Source organism: Artemia sp. Qi Xiang Cuo, chromosome 8, assembly GCF_049724085.1.
Source record: "Artemia sp. Qi Xiang Cuo chromosome 8, ASM4972408v1, whole genome shotgun sequence".
In the NCBI taxonomy this organism is placed as follows: Eukaryota; Metazoa; Arthropoda; class Branchiopoda; order Anostraca; family Artemiidae; genus Artemia; species Artemia sp. Qi Xiang Cuo.
Window position 1 is genome coordinate 20,621,917 of NC_142801.1, and position 20,126 is coordinate 20,642,042.

Here is a 20,126-nt window from a genome sequence, read left to right on the forward strand (position 1 = left end):
TGACAATGATTTCATTAATCTAATATCTGAACTTTGTTTAAATTTCACCGAGGGTAATGTTCAACTGCCAGAAGTAGTTAAGCAACAGGCAAAGCAACATCGTTCCATTGTACGTACATTGGCCTCTAAGAAGAAAGTAAAGAATTTTAAAAGGAAACGACTTCTTCAGGCAGGCGATAGCTTTTTCATACTTTTACTGCCAATAATTGCAGGACTTGTAAACAGTTTTCTCTAGATGGCAAAACCCTATAAATTGACTCCAATAGAACTCGCTCTCTCACCCGTCGAACACTTTGCGGACAATCTGAGTAAATTCCTCGACAATGAAACTATTGATGATGATAAAAAACTTATTTTACTTCAAGATGCACTTCGTCGAGTGGACAAACACTATCGATCAAAGCCCACTGCTGCTGCTGCTGATCTCAAAAATGAATCACCTCCTCAAGACTCTGCTGCTGCTGCTGCTGGAACACAATTAAAGAAGGAGTACTTGTATTAAATTTTATTTAAAATCGTAAATCTACTGCCTCACTAATATCTTGAAAAAATTACACAACTCCTAACCTATCTCCTGGAAAGCGATCAAATTCAGGTTGAGAGCAATGGGGAAAGGATTATAATTCAAGGCAAGAGCTATAATCTACTTGATTTAATGTATGACATAGTTACAAATCGTAAAGGACAATTATCATTTGACACTCGTCTATAAAACATTCTAAATAAAATGAACTTACCCAAATGTATTATTTGCAATAGACAAATTCTAAAAAATCTAAATGAAAGTGCATCATCATCATCAACATTAAAAGATGAACTTGAAGAAAAAGATGATTTTAAAATAATTTTGGAAAATACTAGCACAACACTGATAGCTTGACAAAAGCGAAGACGTATCAAGTTAACGTCCCCACCACCACCAGCAGCCAGTATACAAAAGGGTAGCGGACGTTACACAACGTGTTTACGTTCAAAATGGCTGAAGTTCTGAAAGGTGTTTATGAAAATATTGGCGAGGCGGGGAGTTTAAGTTCCCCCACAACTCTCTCCAAAGTCACGGGTGTTCGCACTAAAAGTGTACAAGACTATCTACAAAATGAACCCAGTTACACTCTGCATAGAAATCATAGACTTCGTGCCAATCAATATCGACAAACTAAATCCTTTTACCCACTGCATATAATGCAAGCAGATCTCTTAACTCTAGACGAGATTCAAAGACATCACAATATACCGTACAAGTACATTCTACTTGCAATCAGTGTCTTTAGTCACTATGCCCATGCCCTTCCATTGCGAACCAAGAGAAGTGTTGAAGTTGCTCAGGCCATTGAAAGTATTCTCGAACATGATTCATATAAAAAAATTCAAACAGATCGCGGTAGTGAAATTGTTAATCCTCATGTTGCAAGACTACTAGCGAAATATAGCAAGCTGCTCTATCATAGTCACAGTCCTATAAAGGCTGCATTGGCCGAACGATTGATAAGAACTATCCGACTTTTAATTTCAAGATATTGTACATTGAAAAATACACCGGTTTTTATTCATGATCTAGATAAAATCATGTTGATTTATAATCAACGACCTCATCAATCATTGTCCAACTCTACACCAACGGAAGTTCATCATTCGGATCATAATACAATTGACACCTTTCTTAAACAATATTCCAATGAATCAACAGTCAACAAGAAGAAAAATAAATTCAAGGTTGGTGATACTGTTCGAATTAATAGAACAACTAATGTTTTTGAAAAGGTGAATTACTTGTGTTCCACCGAACTTTTTAAAGTGGCACAAATACTAGAAACTAAAACCATAACTTATCGACTGCGTGATAACAAAGATGAAGAGATTCTCGGTGGCTTTTATGACTATGAATTGCAAAAAGTTAAAAATGCTAGTGAAATCTATCAAATTGAAAAAAAATATTAAAGACACGTACTCGCAGGGGTAAGAAACAGTTACTTGTTCGCTGGCTAGGATACAACTCTGATTTTGATTCTTGGATTGGTGTTGAAGATATTGACAATGCCCAATGATTTCTATGTAACTTTCATATCCAACGTTTCCGATCCTCTCTACAATGACTTGAATACGACAAGTAATTTTTGGACAAAACTCTCACCCGCCATCAAATTTGACGGTGCATATGAAGTGGCTCTTGTCGACTTTATTCTCAAAAATACCTATGAAATCCCGAGAAAGGATCGTAAATATGAAATAAAACTTATACCCTATGATTGGCCGCCACGACCAGGTGATCAAGAACAAATTCAAAAAATCAATTGGATATATTATCCATATATTGAATTACCCTCCGAGGAGCTCACCTGCATGACTGATTTATGTCGTACTATCAATTAAAGAATTCCTCCTAGTAAAAAAGGAGCTTTTCATTTCAACTATTCAAAGGAGGAGGGCAAGATCTACATTAGTTCACCTATTACCAATGAAAAGATTATTCTCAATGATAACTTAAAGGAAGTTCTTGGCTTTAAGCTCAATATAATCAACGGTAGAAGTGCTGGAAACACTAATTTCATTTTTGCTGACTACCCACCTGCCTTTTCCACGGACCCTTGTATATTTCTCTACGCTTCATTTGTGGAAACATCTCGGGTTAGTAGTTCAAATGTTCCCCTCCTACGAGTTCTTGAACGAAAAACCAATCAAGAACATGTTCATCACTACAATATAAAGCATCTTCAGTATGTTCCTGTAAACACTTCCTATTTGGAACTCTGTCTGTTAACACTAAGAACTGAATTAGGTGATTCTCTAGCAATTTCAAAAGGCTTAGCAGTGATTACATGTCATTTTCGACCCATTGTCAACGACAGTACAATCACCTAAACTGAACAATAGAAGAATTCCATTTGTCTGTCCCGATATCGAGTGTTATCTTGGTGCTTTGAGTCCACGTCGAATAGGCAATGGACTAAACTACTACAAGTGGCGTACTACAATATCTGGCTATGGTCTTGTTAGCTGGTTTGCTAGGCTATTTCGTTCTGCACTACCCCTTGCCATAAAATATTTTGTACCTGCTGCATCGAATTTTGCTGCCTCCACACTACAGGACTGGGAGTCGGGCACGAATTTCAAGGAGAGTGTTAATTAAAATATTAGATCTTCAGCAAGAGCTGTTGGTGAGAAACTAAAATCTCGACAAAATTAGCAGGGATTGAAAAGGATGCGTTCGCGTCATTCACTCATCAGTCTCCACCCAGGCAGGAAGCAAAGGACATCAACAAGGACTTTGAGAAATAAAACAACGAAGGCCAATAAGCAGCAGCAGAAGAAGAAAAAGAAAAAGATTGTTAGATAAAAGAAGGATTTCTTCTCTTAAGATGACTTATGTCCCCCACAAGGAATCATATCCATCAATCAGTTCCTCATTGAATCTATTCAATGCTGAAAATGTTGATGTCAGTGTCAAGTATGGCTACTATGAACAATTTCACCCTCAACAACCCCTCTCGGAGAATATAAACTTTCAAATATTTTCCAATGAAGACTATTTCATTGATTTGTCGTCAACATTTATTGATTTAAATCTTGTGGTGAAGAAAAAGTCAGATAATACAACTCCAAATGCCGGTGATGGTCTCTCCTATGAAAACTGTATTCTACACAACCTATTCAAACAAATTAATATATTTATTAATGGAACATTGGTGAGCGCCAGCAATAATTTTTCAAACTCTGCTAGCTACATACAATTTAGGATGATGACGCCAAAGTCGTAAAAGGAGATGAGAAAAAAATAATTGGGCTATGAATATCGAACAGGTGTTCATACTGACAGTGATTTGACTACTGCAGTGACCCAGGAGTATCATCTCGTTGGAAAGTTAAATCATGAGATATTCAATATATCCCAATGGCTATCCCCTAATGTCAAGATTGTCATAAAGTTACAGATGGCCCCATCGAATTTCATTTTGAGAAAAACACTTCCTGCAGCACGCGATGCAAATGTCATTATCACATCGGCAATTCTCCACGTCCAAAAACAACAAGTTATGAGCTCTGTTGCATTGGCAGTGGAAAAGCTAAGAGCCAACGGTAACAACATTAAACTTCTTGTCCCCCATACAATCACCAATCAACGTCACATTGCCACTGACTCTCGTAGCTATAGCGATTCATCATTTATCAATGGAGAAATCCCATCAAAATTGGCTTTGGCCTTTGTGAAGAGTGGCAGTGCCGTTGGATCCTGGACTGAATCTCCCCATGATTTTAATTTTTTCGATCTATCTAGCCTTGTGTGCAAAGTGAATGGTATTCCACTGTACACTCTATCATTTGACAAAAAATCCTATAGAACTCTGTACGAGTTAACCATGCAATCCCTAGATCATGACTCTCAACTATTTGAAAATGGAATAACCGATTCAATGTTTTCAAAAAATCATGGGGTTATTGTTTTGGATTTGTCAGGCATGCAAGATATGACTATAGTACGAACAGGGAATGTACGTTTAGAGTGTACATTTACCAATGCTCTAACTGAGAGTATCACGCTAATATCACTGAGTCAATTTGAAACCTATTGGGAAATCACACCCGACGGCAGTGTTCTACTAGACCTAGCACCATGAACACAAACCAAATAATCAACGTATTTAGTATGGATCCATACATGTCTCAATACAAGTCCTATTGCATACCCTCGGACTTCATTGAAAAAATTCCAAGTGTTAACAATACCCTAACCATTGTTAATAGCAGTCCATCGGCTTTGAAGACCGGTCAGTGGATATGCATCTTTCAAACAACAAAGAATATTGAATTTTTTGATCCTCTTTGCCTATCTTATAAATTCTACGCTCCGTACATCAGCAACTTTATTGAAAGCAGTGGGAAAACCATTATTCAAAATCAACGAAGAGTACGGGATTTAACGACTAAGACATGTGGCTTTTATGCACTACTCTTTTTTATGTTCAGATGTCGTGGCTATACCTACAAGCAGTTTTTCAACATCTACGTTGACTTACCTCGATTGAACGATTTTCTAGTGGAAAATATACTTACAAGTGTATTTAATATTGATTTTAGTGCCCTGAGAATAAAATGTTCTAAAGATGTATGTGAAATTGTTTATTAATAAAAGAAATTATATACATGATAAAAAGACTTCTCTACTCTTTAGATTTCATCCACTACTACTAGGTCTTTGTCGACAACAACTAGTGCAGGTAGATTATCTGAATTCACAGTGTACTGATCCTGATGTAGTGCAATGTCAGGGTCACATTTTCTACAGTAGAGTGTGACTTCACTCTTGTTATCTCTCTTTGTATAGTCAATGATACTATTCTCATTCATTCTATAGAATTCACATGTTTCAATTTGCCTATTTGAAGCAATTTCACAAACAGTGTCCTCAAGTGTCGAATCACATTCCGTCACAGCAAAATAAAAATCAGTGGGCTTATAATCATAACACCCATTGTCCTCACAACGATCACGTAGAAACCATATTCTCTTGTTGTTCCAACAGTTGAATCGTTGACCCGGTTCCTCCTCCCAGAACAATCTAAAATAACGACGATACCAATCTCGTACCAGTAAACTAAAATCACGGTTAGGATTCTTTCCAATCATACTGGGATATGTACTCTCCCACTGATTATATTTATCATAATGACAATTGGAGAATAGGTGGCCTCTAGGATGAGAGTCACACACCTCTTCCAGACAGGAAGTACAACCTTTAATTTGTACAGCATATCCTCTATGCAATTTACACGGGATGCATAATCTACACTTTTCATCATGCTCCTCAATCATTGTGCAATTCTCACATGATGACCAGCTGCCCAGTGAGTACATATATAAAGGACATGTATGGAACATTTTGTCATGTGTTGACACTCTCACTATCACAATAAAACTGAGCTAGCAACAAAAAAATTGTCTGGGAGAGATAGAGAGGAGTAAATCATCCTTGAGCACCATCTTTCTTATGAAAAAAAGCCTAAATTTCAAAAAAAACTAATGTTTAAAAGCATATCCACAATATCATTTTGTCGTGTCGTGGTCAATATATCAATAAATTGTGTAAATGCATTTGGACCACGATGTAGAAGCTTCATACAATAGTCTAGTGATGGAGAATCAGTTTTCATTATATCGACAAGCATTCCTCGAGAAAATATCTTACTTTTAATAAAAAAATCTATAAAAACTTCATATATACTCAAACGTTCGTAAAAATTAAATTTTTTAGACATTTTTCGCACTTTACCGAATCTATCCATTTTTTTTTATTTTTTTTTTATTAATAACTCTCTCACTATATAATAAAGAATAACAAGAATTTATTTTTTCTAATCCAGGAAATATATGATTGTATAATATAGAAAGAAAAAATACTATTGATTTATAAACATTTTTATTGAACATAATTATAATAATAATAATCACTGATGCATTTTTTTCTCATCATTATATTTCGATAGAACATCTAATGCTGATCGAAGTTTATTTATATGGAAAATATTTACTTCTCCAGCAAAACACTGCTGTTCTTTATACTTAAATTTCATTAATGATATCACTTATCTCGCATACATAAGGTGCTATTCAAGACATATTCTGCAACCAGCAGTTATTTCCACTGCCACATTAGTTACTCGTATATCGTTGCTGCTGCTGTTGTCGGCTCCATTATTAATCTCCAATAGTGTAAATGCACCACTAATTTTTTTTCCTCCACTAATATCCTCGCAAATAAAAACTATTCTCTTTGAATTCAATTCTCTTACTAATATGAATTGTAAAGAAAACTATTCCTTTTATCCAAATCCTTATCATCAATCAAGTTATACTCGTTCCTCTTGGCAAAGGTGTAATGACCTGTAGAATAGGACTACCAGAAAAACCGGAAGGAACGTAAAGGCCGCAAATAAAACAGGATGGAACATAAAGGAAGCAAAGTATAAGGTACTACTCTACTCATGCCACCGACTCCCGTCCCAAATCAAATAACTGGCTAGGACAGGGATCCAATCCGTGCCCCTTGGACAAAGAATTCTCAAACCAGCGCGCCAACCACTTAGCCAGATCGGGTTCAAACTGGAATGACTCAGATCCAAATTGAAGACAAAATATGAGATACTTATTTCGGCTATGTGTGCCTGACGATTTTCGTAAAATTAGCTAAATTTACGTTTGTAAGTTTAGCTTTACCTTTGTAAAGCTTCTGCAGACTGTCATTGATGATTATCAGCTATTTGTTACTGCTTCGCGCCGAAATCAGCTATTTATTATTACTTCGCCTCAAAATCAGCTATCTGTTGTCGCTTCACCCCAAATTCTTGGGTAATAAGGAATTTTTGTTCCTCCGACTAATTATCATTTTAAAAGTCTTAAAGCGCCAAGAACAATAAAAATGGAATATTGAAAAAAAAACTATTTAAAAATAATCATAAATAAAATTAAAAAAATAAATAGGAAAATAAAAATTAAATTTAAAAATATATCATCAGCCCTTTTTCAGATCAAAACTTTCTGAGGTTCAAGTCATTTAGACCAAAATTTTTTCTGGGGGGATGGGGGGGCCAAAAACTGAAAGACAATTAATTACCTCATTTAAGGATAATTGTCCAATTTTTGGTCCGAATTTTTGAACAAGTCCCTGACTGCGTGTTTGAGTGTCTTGATTTTTGTAAGGGCGATGGTCCTTAAATATTCGTTGATGTCTTATTTCAACGGGAATTTTGAGTTTTCTAGTGCTGTTTTTAAGGAACAGAAGAAAACATACCAAAGTCAAGTATGGTTTCAGGCCATTTTATACTGTAAAACAATTGTGCATATTTTTCAATTCATATTTTTTTTTTAATTTTTTTTTCATATTTTTTTTCAAGTATATTTTTCAATTCATACTGAACTAATTTTACTTATGATGAGATACCGTGCCACCTAAAGCCGAAAAGCCTGAAATTCCTCTAGAGTTAATAAAAAAAGAAAAAATTATTTCTGCTAAGCTCTAGATCCACTTTTGCTGTTAGTATTTTAGCACCGTGCCCCGTCTGGTCACCGTGCCCTACCATGGACCAGTTTTCTAATTTTGCCGTGTTATTTGTGTTCCGTTTTGTTTCAGGATGCAACTGCTTGAACAAGGGGTACAACTTATTTCTGTGCAATTATTTACCTATTTTAAAACGTTTTGCCTTGAACTAGTGCGCAAAAAAAAACGTAAAACCGAATATTTATGAATCCAAAAATAAAAGACTTCATAAAATTTCCCATGTGACACAGAATCAATGCTCAAGACCACGACATAATTATATATACGAACAGTAGCAAAAAGCTTGTTCAAAAATGACACACATCATAGCGCGCTGACTGGGAAGTTCCCAATACGTCAGACGAATAATTACAGTTGTTACTTGGTTTTCCACACAGTATAAGTATATATGAAATATGGGAAAACAGGTTTCCCATAAGCTCGTCGTAATGCCCTAAACATTTATCATTGCGCAAAGCCGGAGTCATGAAGAGACGTCCAGATTGATGTGCATCAAAAATCTTTAACGGAGAGTATGTGATTTTTCGGTGTTCATACATACTTATGCTGTGATCTACACCTTTTGTAAAATATTTTGCCAATTATCATGCTTCTTTTATTTTCCAAAAAAAGTAAAACAATTTACAAAAGACAAGTGAGGGCAAAACACAAAATAAGAGGTCATCATGTCAGGTCAGTGGTATTCTTGTTTCGCTTCCTTTTTGTCCCTAGGTTTTTTCTTTTTTCGACGTTTGGTTCTAGGCAATGCCCCAAATTTACACTGTTTCCAGGGTCCTAAAAAACAAAATAGATTTGATTCCAGTCATCCTCGATTCATAGTAGAAATCAAAGCCGCATAATCCATGCTCAATGAACTCCGTCAAAAATAAGGAAGCAACAATGAATAATACACAATTAAAAGTGATATATTTGTCTGAAAACTGCGTGTAAAATTTCATAGAATCGTTCGTAAAAACAATAATTGTTAACAAATTCATTTTTATTCAGTAGTTGTTCTCCATGTAGGTTTGACATTACACATGTAGATTGTCCCATGACTACATGCTGGGCAGAATTGGACTTGAAGTAACGAGGAATGATAGATTAAGAATTGTACCCAAATGTCGTTTGTGTATGTCTGCGATGAATTTTTGGAAGCCAATTAAATTGTTCCTGTAGCGCATGCCAGAACGAGAAGCCGATAGCCCCGCCTTTTTAAAGCCTGATTGGTTCCCGTGGAAATTTTAAGCCAGTCACAGGGGTTAAAAGTTAAATTCTATCTGGCTAGTTCTCCTGTGGAAAATTTTAAACAAGTAAAAACATTGAAATGTGACTGAATCATGTGATTTTTTTCGAGTAAACTCTCTTTTTTCTGTTGTCAGAGTAAGAATAGAAGATATTCTTAAATTGAAGAATTTGTCCTGTCAGTATTGCTGAATACACTCAAGACTGGGTAACTTAAAAAGAGTGGAAATTGCCGTTAATATCTGGAAAAAAAACCCAACGACATCTAATGTTATGCGTGTTTTTCCTTTTTATTACAATGGGCTGTTTTGAGCTCTTTTAGCCCCTTTAAATGCTCAAAATGGAATTTGCCCCAGAAGCAAATATTGAATTTGGAAAGAACATAAAAAAGGCATTAAACGATGTATTCAAAATCTTCCTGTATTCAATATCGCTTCGTTCTGGCAAAAGTTTTGAAATTATGCCTTCGAAAATCTGTCAAAAATCTAAAAGATCATTTGAATTGTTAGGATATATTCTCGACTTTATCTTTTCTCGATTTTTTTAAAGGCAATTCTGAAATTCAAATTGGAGTTTCAAAAATGTGTTGAAAGGTAAATAACTAGATAGCTCTGGAGCCAGGCAAGTGTTTTAGTGAAGTGCAGTGTTGTCAGTTGTCATTGCTAGGAGCCATAATCAGTGCTGTTAATTAATTCTTTCAAGTGTGACGTAACAATTTCAGACCAGTTATTTTTAACTCATCTCTTACAAAAACTGCCCGAAAAATACTGCAATAAATACCAGAAAAACTAGATCTATTCATGCCATTTTGGTTTACTTTACTCTAGATTCACTAGATAATAATTCTAGATTCTAGATAATGCTGGATAACGAGAAGATCAACAAAGTCGACGGCTTCACTTACCTAGACTTATTATTAGTAAAGATGTTGGATGCACTGAAGATGATACAAGAGAATAGCCAAGGCCCAGGGTGTTTTTCACAGATGGAAAATTTAGTAAGGGAAGGAAGATAATTCTGCGACCCGAGGTTAGAATATTGTAACTATAATGGTGACTGTAGTCGAATTTGGCTTTGAAGCGTGGGCGTTGCAAAAAACGAATGACAATTTACTAGATATTTTCCAAAGAAATTGCCTAAGGATTGTTTTGGGTACCCGGCCGACTGACCGTATTTCAAACAGTAGGTTGTACGAAAAGTGCGGCTCAATCCACTTTCTAGGACTTAATGAGAGAAAGGCTGCGATGGCTAGGGCACGTTCTGCGGATGAAGAATGCCAGATTAACAACGATTGTCCTTTTCGGACAACCGTCTAGGGCTAGACGGAAAGCAGGTCGTCCGTGGTCGGGTTGGGAGGATTTCATAAAGAACGATTTAAGGGAAATGGGAACTTCCTCGGAGGGTGTAAAGAGGGAGACTTTGAATAAATTGGAATGAAGGAGGAACGTGCGTAGCTGTGTTGGCCTCAGGAAGCTTGGTGCTGCGGTGAGTTGTTAGTAGAAGTAGTAGTATTCATGCCATTTTTGTTGACTTTACTCTAAATTCACACACAAACGGAAATTGGTACAAGAGGCCATATTCGAAAATTAAATCAATAATTGCCGGTATAATCACACAGTAGTGTTTCTTCCACGGTTGAAACTATTGCTTTAAAAAAAGTATTCTAGAGGATCAGTGTTGTCAATTTCTGGTTTCCAGAGTGTTAGTTAATAGCATCAGACAAATTAATTTTTACTTATCTCTTACACATACACATACACACACACACACAAAAAAAAAACTGCTCAATAAAAACATACAAAAAAAATACTAGAAGAACTGGACTTGTTAACGCAATTTTGGCTTGCTTACTGTATATTTACTCACACGTGCACACACAAATTGCTCCAACAAGTACAGTCATCAAAAAACCAACGGCCAACTTTAATTACCGTTATGCTCACACAGGATGTCTCTTCTCTGGCTATTACTGTTGCTTTGGATGAAATTTAAAAACACTAATTAACATGCCTCTCGTTGCTGGGTGGAAAAAATTGCCTAGTTGCCAGATCAAAGTTTTTGTTGTAACACCACAACTTGCAGTCAAAAGTAACTAGAATTGCATAATTTAGCAACTGATTTGACATGATAAGCAAGTAGTTCCTGTGTAACCATATGCTTGAATCTAGCGTTACAGAGAAACAAAACTAAGATTTCTTGATTTTAAAAACTTTGTACCTCTTTCTGGCTCGAACGTTCCAGGTATTCTTCCAAACACTTTTTGAGAAAAAGTAACTGTTTCGACATCAATCGGTAACCAGGGGATCAACTTTCGATGTTTGACAGTTTCAGAAGGATCGATTTTGGAGTAAATACTATGTATATCCAAGGCATCTGGAGTCTTTTCAGCAGCTATATAATAAGAAAAATACAAGTTTTATTTTATTCAAATATTTTCTGTCTTTCTTCTTTGTTTTTGTTCTTACTTTTTTTTTGTTTTCAGTGCATCTACCCTTCTCTTCCTTACTTTCCTTGAAAAAAAAAACTATACAAAATATGTTTCGACTAACAAAAAGCCAGCACACGTTACGTGTGCTGGCCAGCATCAATGCTTTGATGCTGGCTAAAAGCCAGCATCAAAGCACACGTGTGCTTTGATGCAAAAGCACACGTTACGAGGTTATAGCCACATTCCTTTGCTCGAAGCTCTTTTAGTTTATCTCTTTATTATTCATGTTTATTTTCCAATTACTCCCTTTAGGGCTACTAATATACCCCCCCCCCCCGTCTATTTTTTTTCTTTATATATGTTTACATGTATACATTAAACACCCAAAGCTTGACTTGCTCTCTCGTCATTTTTACTCTTTACTTTATGAGTTTTAGTGGATTTGGAGGTAAAGGTGAATTTTTTTTTTTTTAATGTTTATATTCTTTCTTTCAGAGGAACTAAAGTTCCTGCGCATCATCACAAAACTGTTTTAAAGTCATAAAAGCTTTTATCTTGTTCTTTCTTGCTTTTTTGATTTTTTGACCATGCTCATCTTAGCATCTTATTCAATAATTATACCTTTCTGTCTTGACAGTAATCACAAGAAGTTCTTATCTAAATATTAGCCTAGTCAGTTTTTGTTTTAATACTGCTCTTATAATAACGCTGAAAGCAAACCAAGGTCTGAACCTTGAAGGGGGGCGAGGACGTGTAAAAATCAGAAGTGTGTTTCATGGGGAGTTCCAAATTTTTCCAGGAGTAAGGGTCAATTAGACTAATCCTAGAGGGACAGGATGAATTATTATGAAATTTTAGCTAAAGCTGTAAAATAATGCTTTTTCTATATTGGCTATCACATTGTAAAACTGAATATTGATCGTATAATTTAAATTTTTCGGAAGGAATTGTGGGAATATCGTTTTCACCAAACATCTTGTACTAGAATTGCTGTTAAAATTATTGAGTCAGCGATTTCCCGTAGCTTGACAACACTACCCCCCCCCGCCACCTGAAGAGGTTTTGAGAACACAATCTCAAATCTTTCACTGGTCACCAACGATTCTCAACTACAACAGCCCTTGCGTCGTCAGTAGAGTGGCAACCAAGAGCAAACTTTAGGTAATGCATCTCATCTACGCTTGAATTAAAGAAACCATAAATGCCTTAGCCCATCTCGTCCCATGGGGGACACCAGCACCTCTTATACCTCGCACCTCTTATACTTCGCACCTCTTATACACCTCGTAGTAATTGAAATCATTAGAAATTTGAATCGGCCTATTTCCTTCTCTGTGCGAATCTACAGGTAAGGATCAACCAATGCACCACTCAACCACTAAAGGACAATGAAAAAACTCTAAACGTGTTAAACACATTTTAAAATACACAAATAATGGATATCCACTTTTAATTATGTTTTCCTTTTAGAACCATCTAGCTTCTACGCATTTATTCAGAGCGCAAGTAAATTTAAACAGATTCAATTGTTTATTTCCCAAATTATATTAGACATAGACAAAAGGGCATCCAGGATTTTTGTTCGAGGGGGGGGGGTGCAATAAAAAAACATGAAAAATGTCTTTATATGATGATTTGTTACGTTTTAGATATTCAGACAAAATTTCCAGGGGGGGGGATTGGTCAATCCAGCCTTGGTTATAGATAAATAAAAAGTTACCGGAGCATGTTCTGTAATGAAAAGACTGCTATAAAGGTATATAATACATATATCCAACTCGCCTATCCTGATATCGATGTTAGAAAAAGGGTTTGGGTATTAGGCATGCCTTGAAGCTATTCATGATGATGGTAGTGCACCTTGTAAGACAGTGTTGCCGTGTAAATTAAACGATCTATTTATTCTAGCGATCAACTCTTGTTTAATTAGCGATATTTATTAAACGATTATGTAGTTAAAACCAACAAGCAATTACAATACAAGTAGAGATGACCCTATAACTCCCGTACGAACACCATATATGGGCATAGAATACTGTCAGTACACCAAATATGGGCATAGAGTCATTAGTGAGAATGATTGCGTAATCGGTCAATGACCTCTTTCTCCAGGTGTGTTTTTGGCACGCTTTCAACGAATGTCAATGTTGTTGTTGTTTCCGAGGCAAAATGCCAATGTCAATGTTGTTGTTGTTTTGAACAGAGTCATTAGAGAGAACACGTGGTTAATGGGGTCAATGACCTCTTTTTCCAAGGTCGATTTATTTGATGTTTCTATGTGTAATAGCTCCGGGGCGAAGGTTGCACATGCGCATTGAATTCTAACGGGAGCAATGTTATTGATCTAGGACTCGAGGGGGAAGTGAATTTCCGAGAAATTGATTGCGTAATTGAGGGGGAAGTGAATTTCCGAGAAATTGATTGCGTAATCGAAGGGGAAGTGAATTTCCGAGAACTTGATTGCGTAATCGAGGGGAAAGTGGTTAGAGCTAACGAATCAGGATCAGTCTAGAGTCAGCAGTTGGAGTGAAAGGATTGAAAAATGAATAAATTCGAGAAAAAGAGAATTAGATCAGTTTTCATGGAAAAACATTTGATTTTGGACGATGTTTTTCTCGAGTTATCTCTTCAACGTAGGATATTATCCTGTCATGGAACACTTGACAATATAATGAGGAGTGATTCTCCCCCATTGGACTATTGTATGAAACTTTTAAAATGTGATTCAAATGCTTATAGCCAATTTATTGATATATTAATTGGAACAAGGCAGAATCATATTGTGGATATACTTTTGAAAACATTGCCAATGGATTCAATGTAGATGGCTCCCCCATCATTCGAAAAAGGCAACGTCACAGAGTTACTCCTCTTTCCCACATGTCCCTCTCGTTGAATTTATCGAACGAAGAGGATCAGTTTCGTTTTAGCTGTGAGTGAGTTGACATAGGAAACCGAAAAATGTTCTATATATGTCCATTGTGCATGTACACTCTTGGCAGTTGGAATCAATGTGAGAATTGTACAATTATTTATGACTATAGTGAAAAGTGTAAATTATGTAATCCTTGTAAATTACATAGAGGCTATGCAGTACAAATTAAAGGATGTAATTCATGTCTTGAGGAGGTGTGTGACTCACATCCTAGAGGGCACCTGTGCTCCAATTGTCACTATGATAAATGTGATCAGTGGGAGAATACTTACCCCGCTATGATTGGAAAGAATCCTAAACGTGAGTTTAGTTTATTTCTACGAGATTGGTATCGTCGTGGATTTAAATTATTCTGGGAAGAGTAATCTGGTCTACGATTCAACTGTTGGGGTAACAAGACAATCTTGTTTCTACGTCATCTCTGTGCCGACACCGCCTACTATGACTATAAGCAAAGTGATTTTTATTTGGCAGTGATGGACGTTGATTCACCACTTGAAAATACTCTTTGTGAAATTGTTTCAAATAGACAGATTGAAACTCTTGAATTTTATAATATGAATGCAAATAGTATCATTGACTATACAAAGAGATATGACAAGAGTGAAGTTACATTATACTGTAGAAAATGTGACCCTGACTTTGCAGTCAATCAAGATCAATATACAGTGAATCCAAATGATTTACCAGCATTAGTGGTTCACGACAGTTGCCTATACATCGAAGATGAAGAAATCTAAAGTGAAGATTGAAAGACATTGTTGTATATATATACATTTTATTAATAAACAAATTCACAAACATTTTTTAAGCACTTTACTCTTAGGGCACTGAAATCAATACTATATAGGTCTGAGAGGATATTTTCCACTAGAAAGTCGTTCAGACGAGGATTGTCAATATAATTGTTGAGAAACTACTTGTAAGTATAGCCACGACATCGGAACACAAAATATAGTAGTGCATGGAAGCCGCAGCTTTTAGTCGTTAGATCCTGTACCCTCTTTCGATTTTGAATAATAGTTTTCCCACTGCTCTCAATATAGTTGCTGATGTGGGGTGTGTAGAATGTATAGGGTAGGCCAAGAGGATCAAAAAATTCAGTCGTTTTCATTGTTTGATAGATGCAAAGCCAATGACCCGTCAGCACAGTCGACGGACTGCTATTAACAATAATTAAGGTATTGTTGACACTTTGAATTTTTCCAAGAAAGTCTAAGGGCAGACAATAGAATTTGTACTGGGACATGTATAGATCCAGATTAAATACACTGATTATGTGATCAGTGTTCAGTGCACTAAGTCTAGCGAAATACTACCTTTGGGAGTGATTTTCTAAGAGGTTTCAAATTGATTTTGAGAGATTAGTGCTATGCTCTCTGCCAATGTATTGGCACGTATAACCTTCAAACACACAGTCCCTGTACGTACTATACTCATATCCTGTGTACCCGACAAATACAGTACAATGATACCATGTGTTTTAGCAAACATATCTTCGGTTATACCATTTTCAAATAGTTGCGAATCATGATCTAGGGTTTGCATGGTCAACACATACAATGTTCTATAGGATCTATCAAAAGATAGATTGTAGAGTGGGATGCCGTTTCTTTGCACACAAGAGATGAAAGTCCAAACATCTCGAATTTATGTGGGCATTCAGTCCATGATCCTAATGCACTGGCGCTTTTTACAAAGGCCAACGCCAATTTCGAGGGGATTTCGCCATTGATAAAGGATGAATCGTTGAAGGTGCGTGAGCCCAGTGCAATATGACGCTGAGTGGTGATTGTAGGAGGAACAAGTAGTTTAATATTGTTGCCATTGGCTCTCAGTTTTTCCACTGCCAAAGCAACAGAACTCATGACCTGTTGTTTGCGTACATGTAGTATTGCCGAGGTGAGGGAGAGACTTACATCGGGATTACCAGCAAGTTCTTTTCTCAATATGAAATTGGAGGGTGCTAGCGTTAGTTTTATATCCACTTTAACATTGGGTGGCAGCCATTGGGGTATATTAAATATTTCATGATATATTTTTCCGACTAGATGTAATTCACTAGTTGTAGCATTTTTAAGTGCATCTTTACTATAAGTATTAGTAATATGTTCATATCCATTGGAGGCGACTCTCAATTCCTTGTATGATTTGGGTGTCATCAACATGAATTGCATATAGCTTGTATATTTTGAGAGAGTGTTGCTTGTGCTTACCAGCGTGCCATTGTTGTAGACACTAATTTGACGAAATAAATTATGTAGTATACAATTTTCATAGGATATTCCATCAGCCCGAATTGGCATTGAATTATCGGATCTCCGGACTTTCATTTGCAAATCTATAAATGTTGAAGACATGTCCATAAAGTAGTCTTCATTGGAATAAATTTGAAAGTGGATATTATCGGAGAGGGGTTGTTGTGGATAAAATTGTTCATAGTATCCATGTTTGACACTCACATCGACATTTTCAGCATTGAATAGTTTCAATGAGGCGGTGATTGAAGGTTAAGAATCCTTATGCGGCATGTAGGACATCTTAGGAAAAGAAATCTAGTTTTAATTAGACAATTTTCTTCATGGGACTTCTGTTTACAGTACGTGTCGGCTTTTTCCTTCTTTTCTTTGACAAAAGGGATGTCTTACGTTTCCGACCTGAGTGGAAACTGATGAGGGATGCATTGTTTCTTGACCTTTTTAAACCTTTACCGTTCTATTTTAATTTCTCGCCAAGGGTTCGCGCACTGGACCTAAGATTTTCCGAAGCACTTTTTTAAAAATCCTTGCCAGAGCCCCAATCGTATAGTGTAGAGGATTCAAAATCTGTCGCAGCCGGTACAAGATATTTTCTAGCCAGTGGTAGTGAAGAGCGAAACAGCTTAGCAAACCAACTGCCAAGACCGTAGCCAGACATTAACGAGCGACGTTTGTAGTAGTCCATTCCATTGCCCTGTTGTCTTGGGCCAAGACTATTAACATAGCAGTCAATATCAGGACAAGTGAATACCACTTTTTTATTAGACATCTTGTATTTGAACGATGGTTCGAAAATGGCATGTAATCACATCTAACCATTTTGAAATTGCTATTGGATCACCCAATTAAGTTCTTAGTGTTAACTGACAGAGTTCCAAATAGGAAGTGTTTACGGGGATATACTGAAGATGCTTTATATTGTAGTGATGAATATGCTCTCGATTGGTTTTTCGCTCAAGAACTCGTAGGAGGGGGACATTTGAATTACCAACCCGAGATGTTTCCACAAATGAGGCGTAGAGAAATATACAAGTGTCTGTGGAGAAGGCAGGCGGGTAGTCAGCAAAAATGAAATTTGTGTTTCCGGCCCTTTTACCATTGATTATATTGAGCTTAAAGCCAAGAACATCCTTTAGGTTATAATTGAGTATAACCTTTTCACTGTCAATAGGTGAACTACTATAGATCTTACCATCCTCCTTTGAATAGTTGAAATGAAAAGCTCCTCATTTATGAGCGGACCTTCTTTTATTAATGGTACGACATAAATCGTTCATACAGGTGAGTTCCTCATAGGGTAATCCAATATATGGATAATCCATCCAATTGATTTTTTGAATTTGTTCTTGATCACCTGGTGGTGGCGGCCAATCATAGGGTCTAATTTCTATTTCACATTTACGATCTTTTCTCAGGATGTCATAGGTATTTTTGAGAATACAGTCGACAAGAGCCACTTCATACTTTCCGTCAAATTTGATGGTGGGGGAGAGTTTCGTCCAAAAATCACTTGTTCTATTCAGATCATTGTAGATAGGATCAGAAACATTGGGCATGAAAGTCACATAGAAATCATTGGGCATTGTTAATATCTTCAGCACTGACCCAAGAATCAAAATCTGAGTTGTATCCAAGCCAGCGAACAAGCAACTGTTTCATACCATGGCGTGTACGACTCTTTAATATCTTTTCAATTTGATAAATTTCACTAGTGTTTCTAACTTTTTGCAGTTCATATTCATAAAAACCGCCGAGAATCTCATCATCTTTGGTGTCTCGCAGTCGATAAGTTATGGGCTCGGTGTCCAGGATTTTGGACACTTTAAAAAGTTCGGTGCTCCATAAATAATTCCCCTTTTCAAAAATATTGGTGGTTCTATTAATTCGAACAGTATCACCAACATTGAATTTCTTCTTCTTTTTTCCTGTGTCAGCCTTGGAATATTTCTTTAGAAAGGCATCATATGTATTTTCACTATAGTGAATACCATGAGGGCGTTAGTTGGACAGAGATCGATGGGGTCGTTAATTATATATCAACATGATTTTATCTAAATCATGAATAAAATCAGGTGTATTTTTAAATGTGCAATATCTTTAAATTAATATACAAATCGTTCTTATTAATCGTTCAGCCAATGCAGCCTTTATCGGGCTGTGACTATGATAAAGTATTGTATTATATTTCAAAAGAACCTTTTGCACGTGGGGATTAACAAATTCACTGCCACTATCCGATTGAATTTTTCTATATGAATCCTGTTTTAGAATACTTTCAATGGCCCGAGCAACTTCAACACCTCTCTTTGATCGTAGTGGAATGGCATAGGCATAGCGACTAAAGATACTGATTGCCACTAGAATATATTTGTAGGGCGTATTGTGACGTTGTTGAAGTGCGTCTAAAGTTAAAAGATCCATTTGCATTATATGCAAAGGGAAAAAGCCTTTGGTTTGTTGATATTGTTTGCTGTAAAGCCTGTGATTCCGATGTAGTGTGTAACTCGATTCATTCTCTAGATACTCTTTTGCATTTTTCAATGTGGTGGTGCCGGAGACAGCTTTGGAAAGCGTTTTGGGAGTACTTAAACTCCCCACCTCGCCAATATTTTCATAGACACCTTTCAAAACTTAAACCATTTCGAGTGTAGACATGTAGTGTAATGTCCACTCCCCTTTTGCACACTGGCGAGTGAATCAATTTGTCTTCACTTTTGAATATCAACCACAGGTGTTGTAAAATTATTGGTGCTGCTGATAGAGTCGTCTTCTTCTTCTTCTTTTTTAAATGGTGTTGTTGGATGTTCATTTAGTTTCTTTAGAATTTGCTTATTGCCAATAAGACTTTTGGGAAAGTTTATTGCACACAGAAAGGTGTATAGATTATCGTCAAAGGATAAAAGTCCTTTACGATTCGTCACCATATCACAAATTAAATCAACTAGATTATAACTTTTTCCCTGAATTATAATTTGTTTTCCTGTGCTCTCGACTCGAACCTGATGTTCACCAGTTTCCAACATGAGATAAGATAATACTCTTTTACTCTGTTCTCGATAGGTCAATGGCAATAGGTTTCCAATTTTCAATACAATTGACTTCAAGTCCTTCTCCATTGGTTGTGCAGAATCTTGAGATGTTTCCTGTTTAGAGGCGACGGGCCTCTCACGATATGGTTTATGTTTGTCCATACGTCGCAATGCATCTTGAAGTAAAAGCAGTTTTTTGTCA

At 36.4% G+C, this 20,126-nt stretch overlaps 1 protein-coding gene across 1 annotated transcript in view; it reads right to left on the reverse strand.

Annotated features, from left to right (window-relative positions):
* Positions 1–8,631: 8,631 nt before the first annotated feature.
* The window catches only part of LOC148949229 (uncharacterized), a 128,867-nt gene continuing 117,372 nt past the window's right edge, over positions 8,632–20,126 (reverse strand). Inside the window, exons 9-10 of the mRNA XM_089092878.1 lie at positions 11,492–11,665; positions 8,632–8,824 (exon numbers count right to left, since the gene is read on the reverse strand). Coding sequence (XP_088949004.1) covers positions 8,724–8,824; positions 11,492–11,665 — 275 coding nt within the window. The 3' untranslated portion in view covers positions 8,632–8,723. The remainder of the gene's footprint in view (positions 8,825–11,491; positions 11,666–20,126) is intronic.